The sequence below is a fragment of the Carassius gibelio genome, chromosome B3, assembly GCF_023724105.1.
Source record: "Carassius gibelio isolate Cgi1373 ecotype wild population from Czech Republic chromosome B3, carGib1.2-hapl.c, whole genome shotgun sequence".
NCBI classification, from domain to species: domain Eukaryota; kingdom Metazoa; phylum Chordata; class Actinopteri; order Cypriniformes; family Cyprinidae; genus Carassius; species Carassius gibelio.
The window spans coordinates 7,555,965-7,569,160 of NC_068398.1; the positions used below are offsets into that span (position 1 = coordinate 7,555,965).

The 13,196-nt window shown below is 34.4% G+C and overlaps 1 protein-coding gene across 1 annotated transcript in view; it reads right to left on the reverse strand.

Moving 5' to 3' along the window:
* The window catches only part of abca3b (ATP-binding cassette, sub-family A (ABC1), member 3b), a 42,192-nt gene extending 29,049 nt beyond the window's left edge, over positions 1 to 13,143 (reverse strand). The window contains exons 1-4 of the mRNA XM_052552240.1: positions 12,911 to 13,143; positions 11,670 to 11,748; positions 8,558 to 8,813; positions 2,161 to 2,288 (exon numbers count right to left, since the gene is read on the reverse strand). Coding sequence (XP_052408200.1) covers positions 2,161 to 2,288; positions 8,558 to 8,813; positions 11,670 to 11,723 — 438 coding nt within the window. The 5' untranslated portion in view covers positions 11,724 to 11,748; positions 12,911 to 13,143. The remainder of the gene's footprint in view (positions 1 to 2,160; positions 2,289 to 8,557; positions 8,814 to 11,669; positions 11,749 to 12,910) is intronic.
* Between the last annotated feature and the right edge of the window lie 53 nt (positions 13,144 to 13,196).

Below are 13,196 nucleotides of genomic sequence, written 5' to 3' on the forward strand. Positions count from 1 at the left end.
GACTGAATAGCTCTTGTGGGGTTTGAACCTACAACCGTACGCTTACCATACCATAATACTGAATATTGTGCAATATACACCTGTGATATTTTATTTCACATTACGGAAAATAAATAAATAAAAACTTTTTTTAAACCCTGTGGTTGCTTGTAGGGCTGCATAATATGGTCCAAAACTGTGACTTTATTTCAATATATCACTATTTCATAATAACAGCAATAACAATAGTAACTATCGTTACTAAATAAAAAATATTACACAAGCATTTTCAAATGTAAAATCAAGTGTTTAACAATAATAATAATAATAATAGCAAAATATGAAATTATGTTGCAATATTTCACAGTAAAATACAAAAATGTATATTCAATAATAATTATAATTATCATCATCATCATTAAATACTACTATTATGAATAAATAAAAAATACTATGTAAAAAAAACACTATTATAAAACAAAGAAATTAAGTGTTTAATATTAATAATTAAAACAAGACAAAAAAATTATTTCTGTTGTAATATTTGACTGTAAAATAAAGAAAATATTATTAATAATAATAATTACAATAATAACAATTAATGATAAGAAAAATAGTTATTATTTTGTTACTTATTAAAATTAATATATTGTTAATAAACAATAACATATATGATGATTATGATTATAATTAAATTGCGCACGTAACAAAACTGTTTTTTTGTCCACTGTAAAATATATCTCTCCAATGTTTCATCATGTGAACAAATGGTCATTTTGGGCCTCATTCATGACATGAGGAAAACTAATTTCTGTGTAAATCATTCATAAAACCTTTCTGAAGTTGACGGTTTAAAAACATACATTAGATGAATAATTTACACAGAAATGTGCTCTCTTCCTGGACGCTGATCCAGCACCTGCTCCGGAGCTGTGCTAAACTGATTACAGCGTCAGTGAAGGAGATGATGATCCACTCGTGTGCTCAGAGCGCACCGCAGCTCTCCATTAGGCACATGAGAAAACCTCAGCCAATGCATCTCAAAGCGGCTGAAACTCTCCGGCCTGAAGATTCAGTGGTGCAGACGGCAGGCGCTGGAGGCAAGAAAGCAATGTGGTCTTGAGGGTATTTGTTGCTAGAGCACTAATGGCCTGATTCCTCCAGCTAGAGGCGACTGCACTCCTGACTTCTGTGGAAAACAGCTTATTTTGTCTTCAAATGCTCAGAAAAGAACATTTCCTTCAGGGACACTGGCTTTAAGTAATGGCTATCATCATGAGCCACACATAAATGGGTGACTCGCACTAAAACTGACAAGAATGCTCTATATTTTACACCAGAATCAAAAGAAAATGGATTTCACATTAGTAAATCTAATGGCATTTAATTGTTATTTTTCCCCAGTTCTCATTTTTCATTTCAGTTGTTTATACACACACACACACACACGCACATACATTTATACTGTACATACATACATATATAACAATGTAAAAAATTTACAAGCAAATCTAATGTAATTTATGGCATTTTTAATAAACAAATAATAATAATAAGGTGGCTTTTATTACATTATTACTATTATTAGTAAACAACATGGGATTTATTGCATTAATAATAATTTGAGGGGAAAATGGGTTTAATATCGTGCAAATTCATACAAATATTGTTTTGTTAGAATGCAAAAAGCTTCCTTTTCTTTATGCAAAATATAATTTAACTTAATAATAATAATAATAATAATAATAATAATAATAATAATAATATTAAAGCCATATATTTAAATTATAATGAATTATTATAAATGGAATACATTAAATTATTGTATTTTAATAATAATTTTTAAATATTACAATAAAAATAACATTATTTTTAATATAATAATAATAATAATAATAATAACAAAACAATTCATATATTTAAATTATAAGTAAAATAACTATTTAAATAATAATAATAATAATAATAATAACAATAATAATAATAATAATTCTATATTTTTATATAATACTGTATTTTTTCACTTGATACTGGAGTAAAAACATTTCTTCACAGAACACATCTACATAATGATTTGAAGTGTCCAGCATGCAGTTGATCGGGCTGATCTCAAACAGGAAGAGGGTGTCTGGGAATGCTAATGCATTAACACACAGGTCCGTCTGGTCTGCAACATCTCACCTGAAGAGGAAGCGGCTCGTCGTCGTGTGTGAACTGGTGCTCAAACACAATGGCTGCCAAAATCTTGCCTGACTCTGGGTCCGTTTTCACAAACTCCTCAAACTGCTCCTCAGTTTCAAAGCCACGCACTGCAAAACAAGATCAAGACACATCTCTAATAGCTGTAGAATTTTCCCTCCTGATATGAAGAATACTTCAAAAACGCTTGAGCATTATAACAGCAAAACAATCATCCCTCTACTAACTTTAAATGTTAATATTTTTGTGTGAGCAATTCATTGCACAAAAAGTTGAAAATGTGTTTGATTATCATGCATTTTATGTCTCAAAAATTCACATTAATTTTCTTTATGCAAATAATTTCCATTTTAAAATAGAATAAAAATAGTAATTATTATTATTATCATCATTTATCATTTTTGCATCATGACCACAAAAACTAATTAATCAGACAAATGCTAATTGTTAATATTTTTGTGTAAATATAAAATAAAATCATTGCGCATTATTATTTTTTTATACATTTTTAATTATCATGTAAACAAAGTCCAAAAAGCAAATTTCCCTTATGGAAAAAATCTTTTAAATTGTAGTACCATAATTTTATGACCCAGACTGCCTTAGCAACACCTTTTCAGCATCATGGTAACAAAGAACACATTTCTCCAACAAACAAAAATTGTTCATATTGTTAAATGAGCTCAATTAAGTGTGCAGAAGGTTTGAGGGTTAAACTGATAACAACAGATGTGTTTCTGTGGCTCAGTGGTAGAGCATTGTGTTAGCAGCACAAAAGGTTGTGGGTTCAATTCCCAGGGAACAAACATACACACAAATGTATAACCTGAATGCACGAAGTTGCTTTATCAAAGCGACTGCTAAATGTAAATGCATAAAAATGTGTAAATAGATGTAATATGTAACCATTTTACCAATCATATGAAACCATGTGACCTTTAAAGCAGATGTGTGGACACCGTCTCACTGTTTGACCTTTAAAATAATTGATTTTAGGATTTGTCAGCCTACTGGAAACATATGTTAATGATCACCATCGCTGGTGGGTTGTGTTTTTTATTTTCAAAAGAATATAATGTTAAAAGGAAAAGCTAATGAGGCACTAGGCAAAACTGGGAATTCGGCCAGGTTATGACTGGGATTTACCAACTAAATCCAATTAAACACACACACACACACACACACACACACACACACACACACACAAAAGCATCCTTTTGACCCCAACAAGTGAGCATCTTTAAAGCAATGCTTGACCAAAACAAGAAAAGAGAATTAATAACAATAAATAAGTAATTAAGGCACTTGTGAAATCCTGCTTAAATTGATTATTTTGTCTTCGGTAAAAATAGGGAGCCGGGTCTAGTTCTGAACCATTATAGTTTTTAAATATTACAACAAATTACCAAAAGCTACCAAAAAAAAAGAAAAAAAAAAGAAAAGATAATGGAAATGTTGTTACTGTTGACCACCGAAAAACAACCAAAATATATCCATCTGTTCTGTTAGTGATAGTGTTGTTATTGTTAACTACCAAAATATATCGATCTGTTCTGTAAGTGACAGCCTTTTTATTGTTAACTACAAAAAACAACCAAAATATATCCATCTGTTCTGTTAATGATAGCGTTGTTATTGTTAACTACCAAAATATATCGATCTGTTCTGTTAATGATAGCGTTGTTATTGTTAACTACCAAAAAACAATCCCAATTCCAAAAAAGTTGGGACACTGTACAAATTGTGAGTATAAAAGGAATGTCATAATTTACAAATCTCCAAAATTTTATTCACAGTAGAATATAGATAACATACCAAATGTTGAAAGTGAGACATTTTGTAATGTTTTGCCAAATATTGGCTCATTTTGGATTTCATGAGAGCTACACATTCCAAAAAAGTTGGGACAGGTAGCAATAAGAGGCCGGAAAAGTAAAATGTGTCTCTCAGAAGTCAAGATGGGAAGAGGATCACCAATTCCCCCAATGCTGCGGCGAAAAATAGTGGAGCAATATCAGAAAGCAGTTTCTCACCGAAAAATTGCAAAAAGTTTGAAGTTATCATCATCTACAGTTCATGATATCATCCAAAGATTCAGAGAATCTGGAACAATCTCTGTGCGTAAGGGTCAAAGGCGGAAAACCAAACTGGATGCCTGTGATCTTCAGGCCCTTAGACGGCACTGCATCACATACAGGAACGCTACTGTAATGGAAATCACAACATGGGCTCAGGAATACTTCCAGGTCAACACAATCGGTCAACACAATCCACCGTGCCATTCGCCGTGGATGGCTAAAACTCTATAGGTCAAAAAAGAAGCCATATCTAAACATGACACAGAAACGCAGGCGTATTCTCTGGGCCAAGGCTCATTTATATTAGACTGTGTCAAAGTGGAAAACTGTTCTGTGGTCAGACGAATCAAAATGTGAAGTTCTTTTTGGAAAACTGGGACGCCATGTCATCCGGACTGAAGAGGACAAGGACAACTCAAGTTGTTATCAGCGCTCAGTTCAGAAGCCTGCATCTCTGATGGTGTGGGGTTACATGAGTGTGTGTGGCACTCATGCAACGCTGAAAGGTATATCCAAGTTCAAGAACAACATATGCACCCTCCAGACGTCGTCTCTTTCAGGGAAGACCTTGCATTTTCCAACATGACAATGCCAGACCACATACTGCTCAATTACAACATCATGGCTGTGTAGAAGAAGGATCCGAGGACTGAAATGGCCAGCCTGCAGTCCAGATCTTTCACCCGTAGTAAACATTTGGCGCATCATAAAGAGGAAGATGCGACAAAGAAGACCCAAGACAGTTGAGCAACTAGAAGCCTGTATTAGACAAGAATGCGACAACAATCTTATTCCTAAACTTGAGCAGCTCGTCTCCTCAGTCCCCAGACGTTTGCAGACTGATATAAAAGAAGAGGAGATGCCACACAGTGGTAAACATGGCCTTGTCCCAACTTTTTTGAGATGTGTTGATGCCATGAAATTTAAAATCAACTTATTTTTAGCTTAAAATTATACATTTTCTCAGTTTAAACATTTGATGTCTCATCTATGTTGTATTCTGAATAAAATACTGAAATTTGAAACGTCACATAACTATCACCTAACCAAACCCCTAAGCTAAATAATAATATAAAAAAACAAATAAAAATGACAACAATCACTAAAACAAAAATATTTTAAATTAAATATGTAAACAGAAAATATATAAATAAAAACCCATTTAAAACATTACTAAAACATGAAATTAAACGAAAACTTAAAATCTAAAAGCAAAAAAAAGTTCTGCTTTCTTTCAGTGTTGACATACTAGACATATATTGCAGTCTGAGCTGAGCTGCAAAACATTATAAATACAATAAATAGACAAAACGTCTTTCTATTATGTTGTTGTTGAACAATCACACATGATTAATGTTGCTCATGAACAAATGATCTGGTTATTTTGAATGAAACGGTCCATAAGGATCACTCGACTCGGTCAAATGAGACTTTACCGAATCACAACCTGCATTAAACTCGTTTATCCTCAAGCCATGGCTTTCATCACATCCAGCTAGACATGAACTGCTTCTTAAAGCTCAGTCATTTAGGGATGCACCGAAATGAAAATTCTTGGCCGAAACCGAAAACCGAAAAAGAGAAAACCAAGGCCGAAAACCGAAACCGAAACACCGAAATAAATTATGCCAATTATTAGTACCATTGCATTTATTGCTATGACCGTGTACTAACTTTACTAAAATTAAGACATTGCAATTGCATAAATTAATATTAAAGTTTCAAAGATAATTACAATTACATAACTTATTTTAAAAAAAAAACATAAAAATACATAATTACAAATGATGTAAATATTTATTAAGCACATTGCAACAATGCACAGTGTAAAATAAAATTCAAACTAAAAAAGTATCCCACTCATGTGTATATTTAATAATAATGTACAGGCCTACTGGCCTGCAGAAAGGTTTTAAAATGAACAGTTCTCTCATAAAAACAAAGTGCATTTAGGTGAAGTGCATTTGAAATTTTTCTATGTAGGACTAGAAAGTGCATTACTTCTCCAGTTGGCAAGACTGTTATCACTTCTGGGGATGGGGACTTCAGACAGATAACCATCCAGCTGTTGAGCAGTTGAGCTTGTCATCTGCCTGACATTTGAGACATATTTGTATTTAAATAGGGCCAGGGCATAAATAAACATTTTTATCAAATTAAAGCAGAAATCTAGCAGAAAATCTAGCATAAATATGGCTACAATCTGATATTATGTATGTATATATGTTTGTGTGTGTGTGTGTGTGTGTAGTAGCCTAAGAACAAAATAGCCAACGTATTATTATTATTTGAGGCACTTTCTTGCAGAATTCCACTGAACATATCAGACAACGATGGTGCATGCCACTCATCTGGTGCAGAGACGAGTCTTTTTTTTCTGCGCTCTGATCTGTCTCCTGCGCTTGGCGCTTCTCCGTCTCCACGCGGGTTCTCCGCATCCAGCGCGGCCTGGATCATTTCGCGTGCGCGCTGCCTTATTTCCGCATCCAAGTAATGGTCATTATAACGCGGATTAAGCACATTCGCGATGAAGTGCAGAAAAGATCTCAGTGAGACGTGTGCTAACAGACTCTATAAGTACTTTTCTTTGTTTTTACTTCGTGGTCCGTCTTAATCTCTTTGTTAGGAGACGCTTTAGTGCTGCGAATAAAGGAATACGAAGAGAGAGAATGTTCTCACTGGTGTTAAGTGAATGTCGCGGGGAGCTCGTGGTCTGTGCTATGCAGGTGCACGTGCAGGTCGCGGTTTCTGTTTGCGTCATCACAACATTTCGGCCGTGTTGTTTCGGTGATAAAAGTCTATCGGCCGAAAACCAAAAAGGCCATTTTCGGCCGAAAATTTTCGGTGGCCGAAATTTCGGTGCATCCCTAGTCATTTCAGATAAATAATGCGTTTGCCTGAAACCTCCTCATCTCAGCTATCCCACAAATCTGGGTTTAAAGTGTCGAAATGGCTGACATTCATTGCATCAGCCCTGCTGCAGACTCTTTTAAAGCAGGACTTTCAGGCAGGGAGTCATTTGTGAATATCACACAGCACTTTAACAACATTACACTGTTCATTTAACAGTCAAAGTAGAGGCTTCAGATTATAGATGTCTTTGCTCAGAGCGACTGGAAGATGCAAACCGGCTCTGGCAAGAGTCCCATGATCAGGACACAGCCCCGAGATTGGTTCATTACGTGACTCACTTCCTGCATATTCCCTGCAGGCCTTTACGACAGCTCATAAACAGAAGCACCAGGACAATTCAAGGGTCAAACAAGCAGACGCTATTTATGTCAAGAAAAGCGGCCATGAAAGTTTCTGGCGAGGTCAAGATGTTATTTATTCACAAACCCTCAATATATGCTTTCATTCAACTGCAAACTCACACCACACATACTGTAGAGACAACACAGCAGTTACGCTAATGCCAGGGTTCACACACTTTTGGACCAATCAACTTCCATGACTTATCTGGTGATGCATGAGTTACGAAAAGACATGCAATAAAAAGGTTTAAGAGATATTACACTCATAATGTGAAATTTCTAGAAATTTTCTTTCTTGCTAATTATTATTATTTGTATTCTTTCAAAGTTTAATTAGATTTAAAGTTTTCCAGACATTTATGATTTCTGGACAAATATTATATTTAAAAACAACCTCCTTGAGAAGCAACATCTATACAATTAAATATTTGTAGAATATTGTGTGTGTGCGCGTATAATATATATATATATATATACTTTTTTGGACAATATCAATAAAATGCAAATAAAATATTTATTTTATTTATTTATTTTTATTTTATGCATGTTATTCATACTTCATTTGTTTTGCCATTTTAGGACAGTATAAATAGAAGAAAAGAATATTTCCAACTTTTATAATAATAGATAATATAATATATATATAATAGATATTATAGATTAGATAATATAGATAATATAATTATAATAATAATAATAATAAATACCATTAAATAAAGTGAAAAAATAAATATTTTATGTACACTACAATTTTTTTTGCCATTTTTGACTATAAAAAAAAGAAGTAAATTCTCTATTTCTGCTAATAGCAGATTTTCCATGTTTTCAATTTAATGCACACATTATATCTGCTGTATGCATTTTTCTATTTGTCAATCTAAACAATATTATTAAACCAAAAAATTAAATAATATAAAATAAAATAAAATAAAATAAAATACAATAATTATTTGCTATTCCCTATTTCCATGTGATAACGAGATCAGCCAATGATTTAAGGCACAGCTCTGTCGTGTTTGGAGATGGTTAAAAAACCTCAGCTCTCACCGGTGCTGATGCAGCCGCGCAGGCTCTGCTGCACGTCCTCCGTGATCTGCCGCACCACGCTGGCGTTTGCAGGCACGTAGGCCAGCTGCAGCTCCTGGAAGCACAGGGGGAACGGCAGGCCGCTCAGACCGAAGCTGTCGTAGTGTGTGGCATTGGGGTGGTTGATGAACGACACCTTCTGTCGCAGGACAATCAGGATGGCTGAGAAGAGCAGCGGGAGAGCGATCTCCACCAGAGTGACCAGGATCTGACGCTTCTGCAGAGCGAGAGAAAGAGGACAACCGTCAAACAGATTGATGCATGGATGGATGGCTAGTAAGACAGCTAGAGATGCATGTACAGTAGATGATGAAACGGGACAATGGTTACTTACATCGGGCGATGGATTGTTAAATGGTTAAAGTAATAAAAGACAAATCAAATCAAATTAAATAAACCAAGAGAAAGCAGGAACTGAAAAAAATGTAACTAAGTGCTTTGAATGCAGTGTTAGCCGCTTTGGATAAAACCATCTGCAAAATAAAATAAAATAAAATATAAGAATTTTTTATTTTTCAATGACTTGTTTGCTGCATTTTTATGAATTAATAATTAAATAAATAAATCAAATCATTACCATTGAAATAAATTGTTTGTGGTTCAATTGATGATTTTAGAGTCATGATACAAGGACACAGCTCTGTAATGTTAGCTGTATTTCTATATATACTTCCATAATTATAAAGTAAAATATAAACAAATAAAATAAAGTATAATTAGCAAATTAATAAAAATATTATTGTGCTGTGCAAATTATAAATGTATAGCCTATATACATATATATATATATAAAATGGGAGTGGTATGCCAGCTTCCTTTTGTGTTAATCAGTTTATACATTTATTGCATATATTTGCTGTATATTTTTCCTTTTTTTAATTTTTGGAAGTATTAAACAAAAATGACAAGACAAAAAAAAATACAATAAAAATCCAAAGTAAAATATAATTAACATCGGAAAAAAAAATTGCAATTAAAAAAAAAATGTTTAACTCTCAGAGTTAGTGTCATGACAGTAAAATGCTCTCAGTTTTTAAGCTTGTGTTAGCAGGTGAATCAGTCAGATTCATGCTGCAGATCTAGTGTCAGTCAATAAGCCGAGCAGGATCCCACACAGCACCTGGGGCTTGATCTGGATCGATGGAGAACTTTCCACCTCTGATCTGGGTCAGAAAGGCAGCGCTGTGTGCCATAATGAGGCATGAACTCTTTCCTAGCAGCAGCTGGAGCCCAGTAGTGTGCAAACAGCTCTTTATCAGGAGAGAGCCGGGACACTCCTCACAGCGCCACTGACTGTTTATTAAGTTGACTTGAGATAGACTTCAGCTGCACACTATCACACACTACAAAGATCTGACATAACCAGAGCCAAAAACACGGCAAACACGACCGAAGCGAAGCAGCGGTGTTAAACAGAGCTTCTGTTGTCTTGCGTCTATGAAAGAGAGTCTCAAATCTAATCTAAATACGGGAAGGAACACAGAAGTCATTCAGTGCAGCCCAGGTCAATGATTATAGCAAGTAAGGGGAATGAGGTAATGATTAAATTCAACTCCGCGCCCTTGTTTAACTTGTGCACTTTTATCTGCCACAAACTAGTTAAAACATTTCTTTAAGAGGGTTAAAGAGATTTGATTCTGTCTATTAATGACATTTGAACTAAAACGTCAGGCTTCTTTAACTAAACCATTTCATCTTTATAGATTTCACTCTGACAATTTTCACACCAAATGCACGCTAATAGGCTTTTCACACATTAAAAAGTCATTTTTGATCATAATTTTGGATGATCTTGTTCCATTTTTCACATCGTTCATTCTTTGCCCTGAATGATTCATCTGAGCTAGTTGAGATTTCACATTACACATTCTTCTCTGCACACTTACAAGGTTCATTAACATTGATTTGATGAACTAAACATGCTGTGTTTGTCTTGTAGCAGATCTTGTAACATATTGTGGTAGTTTCTGACAGCACAATACATGAATGTTTAATGAGGCTAGTTTGAAGGAAGTGTATAATGTGGTTGGCAGAATCTAAATGACATATTTAAACTTTCTGAACTGCATTTTTATTCTTCCACACGCTCCTCCTTTGGCGGCATTATTTGTGAGCTTCATAACCCAGGGTTAACGCTATATTTTTGCAGGTTTTATGAAGATATATTTAAGACCTTTTTGAGACCAAGTAAAGAAAATGTAAGGGATAAATCCAAAGAAGCACATTAAGCTTAAATGAACACAATAAGTCAAATGTTCTCCACTGCAAGATTTTAAAACAAGATACGTTTGTTTGAGACGCACAACGGCGTGAGATAAGATGCCTTGTTTTCTGAAAAATAATAATAATAATCCAAATAAAGACTTTCATTAAATAAAAAAAAAAAAAAAAAAAATTAAATGTTTCTTGATTTAAGGATTTAGATATTAGTATATGGGAAACAAGACAAATATGACAGGGAAGATATTGTTTTTTTTTTATATTAAATAAATAAAATACCACTGATCATAAGTTTGGAGTGTTTAAGATTTTTGTGTGTGTGTGTGTGTGTGTGTGTGTGTGTGATTCTGAAAGAAGGCTGCATTTAGTTGATTTATATTAAATTGTACATTTTAAAACAGCTGTTTTATATTTTATAATATACTCTAAAATGACATTTATTATTGTGATCAAAACTGTATTTTCAGCATCATTACTCCAGTCCTCAGTGTCACATGATCAGAAATCATTGATGATTATTTGCTGCTCAAGAAACATTTCTTCTCAATGTTAAAAACAGTTGTGCTGCCTAATTTTTTTTGTGAAAACTGGTACATTTTTTTTTTGAAGAATATAAAGTTTAAAAGAACAGCATATTTTTAAATAGTTTTTTTTTTTTACGTCACCCAAAAAAACTGACCCTAAAGTGTTGACCGCTAGTGATCATCAGTGCCCTAAAACCTTTGGTGTTTGTGTAGAATCACAACAAAACTGAGATGTATACCATCAACAACCATCTATCCCTAAATCAAACATAAAGCAAGACAAATATCAGCACATGCATTGCAAATATAAGATACTATAGAATACTCACTTGCTGGATATAGTTCTTCCACAGAAGCAGTCTGAACTGCTGCCACACGGCCATTTTCAGATTCACAGAGCTTCACGACCTGGATGAAGAAAAACGAGAGAAACTCATCAGAGCTACTCCAGGAATTTCACATCGACTCGAGTTTGTAAACAACAGCTTTTCGCAACTCTGTCCCGAGACGACCGAGAGCAGCTAGACGACTAATGCTTCCCATGAGAAACAAGAAGTGCAAACATTTATTTCACTTCTGACTGCACAATGTGATCAGACTACTGAAAGTAACCCAGTTAAAGGGACAGTTTAAACATCAGCCATCATTAACTAACCCTCAAGCTATAAAACTGTATAAGTTTATTTCTTCTGTTGAACACAAAAGAAGGTATTTTGAGGAAGTTGACGGTAGCCATTGACTTCCAAAGTATGAAAAAAAAAAAATACTATGGAAGTCAATGGCTACCGTCAACTTTTTGGTTACCAACATTCTTCAAACTACCTTATTTTGTGTTCAACAGGAGCAAGGCACAAGTGGAGGGTGAGAAATGATGACAGGTTTTCCTTTTTTGGGTGACAAATCCCTTTAAGCTATTTATCTAAACGAGTATGACTATAATGTCATTTCTGCAAAACGATTAGTCACGATTAATCGATTCGAAAATAAAAGTTTATGTTTACATACTATATGTGTGGGTGCTGGGTATATTTATTATGTGTATATAAAAACACACATGCATGCATATATTAAGGAAAAATATGTTAGATTTATACTGTATGTAAAATATTTATAATATAAATTATATAGAAGTGTTTACATTCAAATATTTTTTGTTAAATATTTGCATATAGTATGTAAACAAACTTTTATTTTGAATCGATTAATCGTGACTAAAGGCCAATTTAACCACCAGCAATGTTGAATGTGTCATCTCTTATCACAATATTTAGCTTAAAATAGTAGTAGTGTGTTAATATAAGTAACTATTATGAATTATGAGCTTTACTTATATAATGATCACAAAATAACACATCTAAAGTGTCTAAATTCACCTGTTTCGACCCTAAATAAACGGCTTCTTTGTATTTAAATGAGTCAGCGGTCTGTGATGATTAATATGTTGTAATATGTAATATCTCAGTAATGTATGCTTTCCGCTTGAACGTTGCAATGGTCTTGCGATTGAATCAAGAACTTGTTTATTAACCCAAATCCGAGAGACAAACACACCAGACGACGCGCAGCTCACCTTTCTCTCGTCTTTCTGTCCCGCACAGGGCTCCACCAGCGGCTCTTTCAGCCGGAAAACATTGAATAAACGTTCGCGATCAGCTCGGCCCCGCCGCGGATGAGTTCCGTTCGGAAAATATCGCTCATAAGGGCGATGATAATTAGGAAGAAGTAGAAAACGATGATGATGACATCGCAGCGCAGTGGCCGTGCGGTTCGAGGACAACAAACGGGGTCACGTGATCTCCTCCAGCTGGGCGGCTGCTCGTGGTCACGTGACCGGCGTGATAGACGTCAGTACGTCA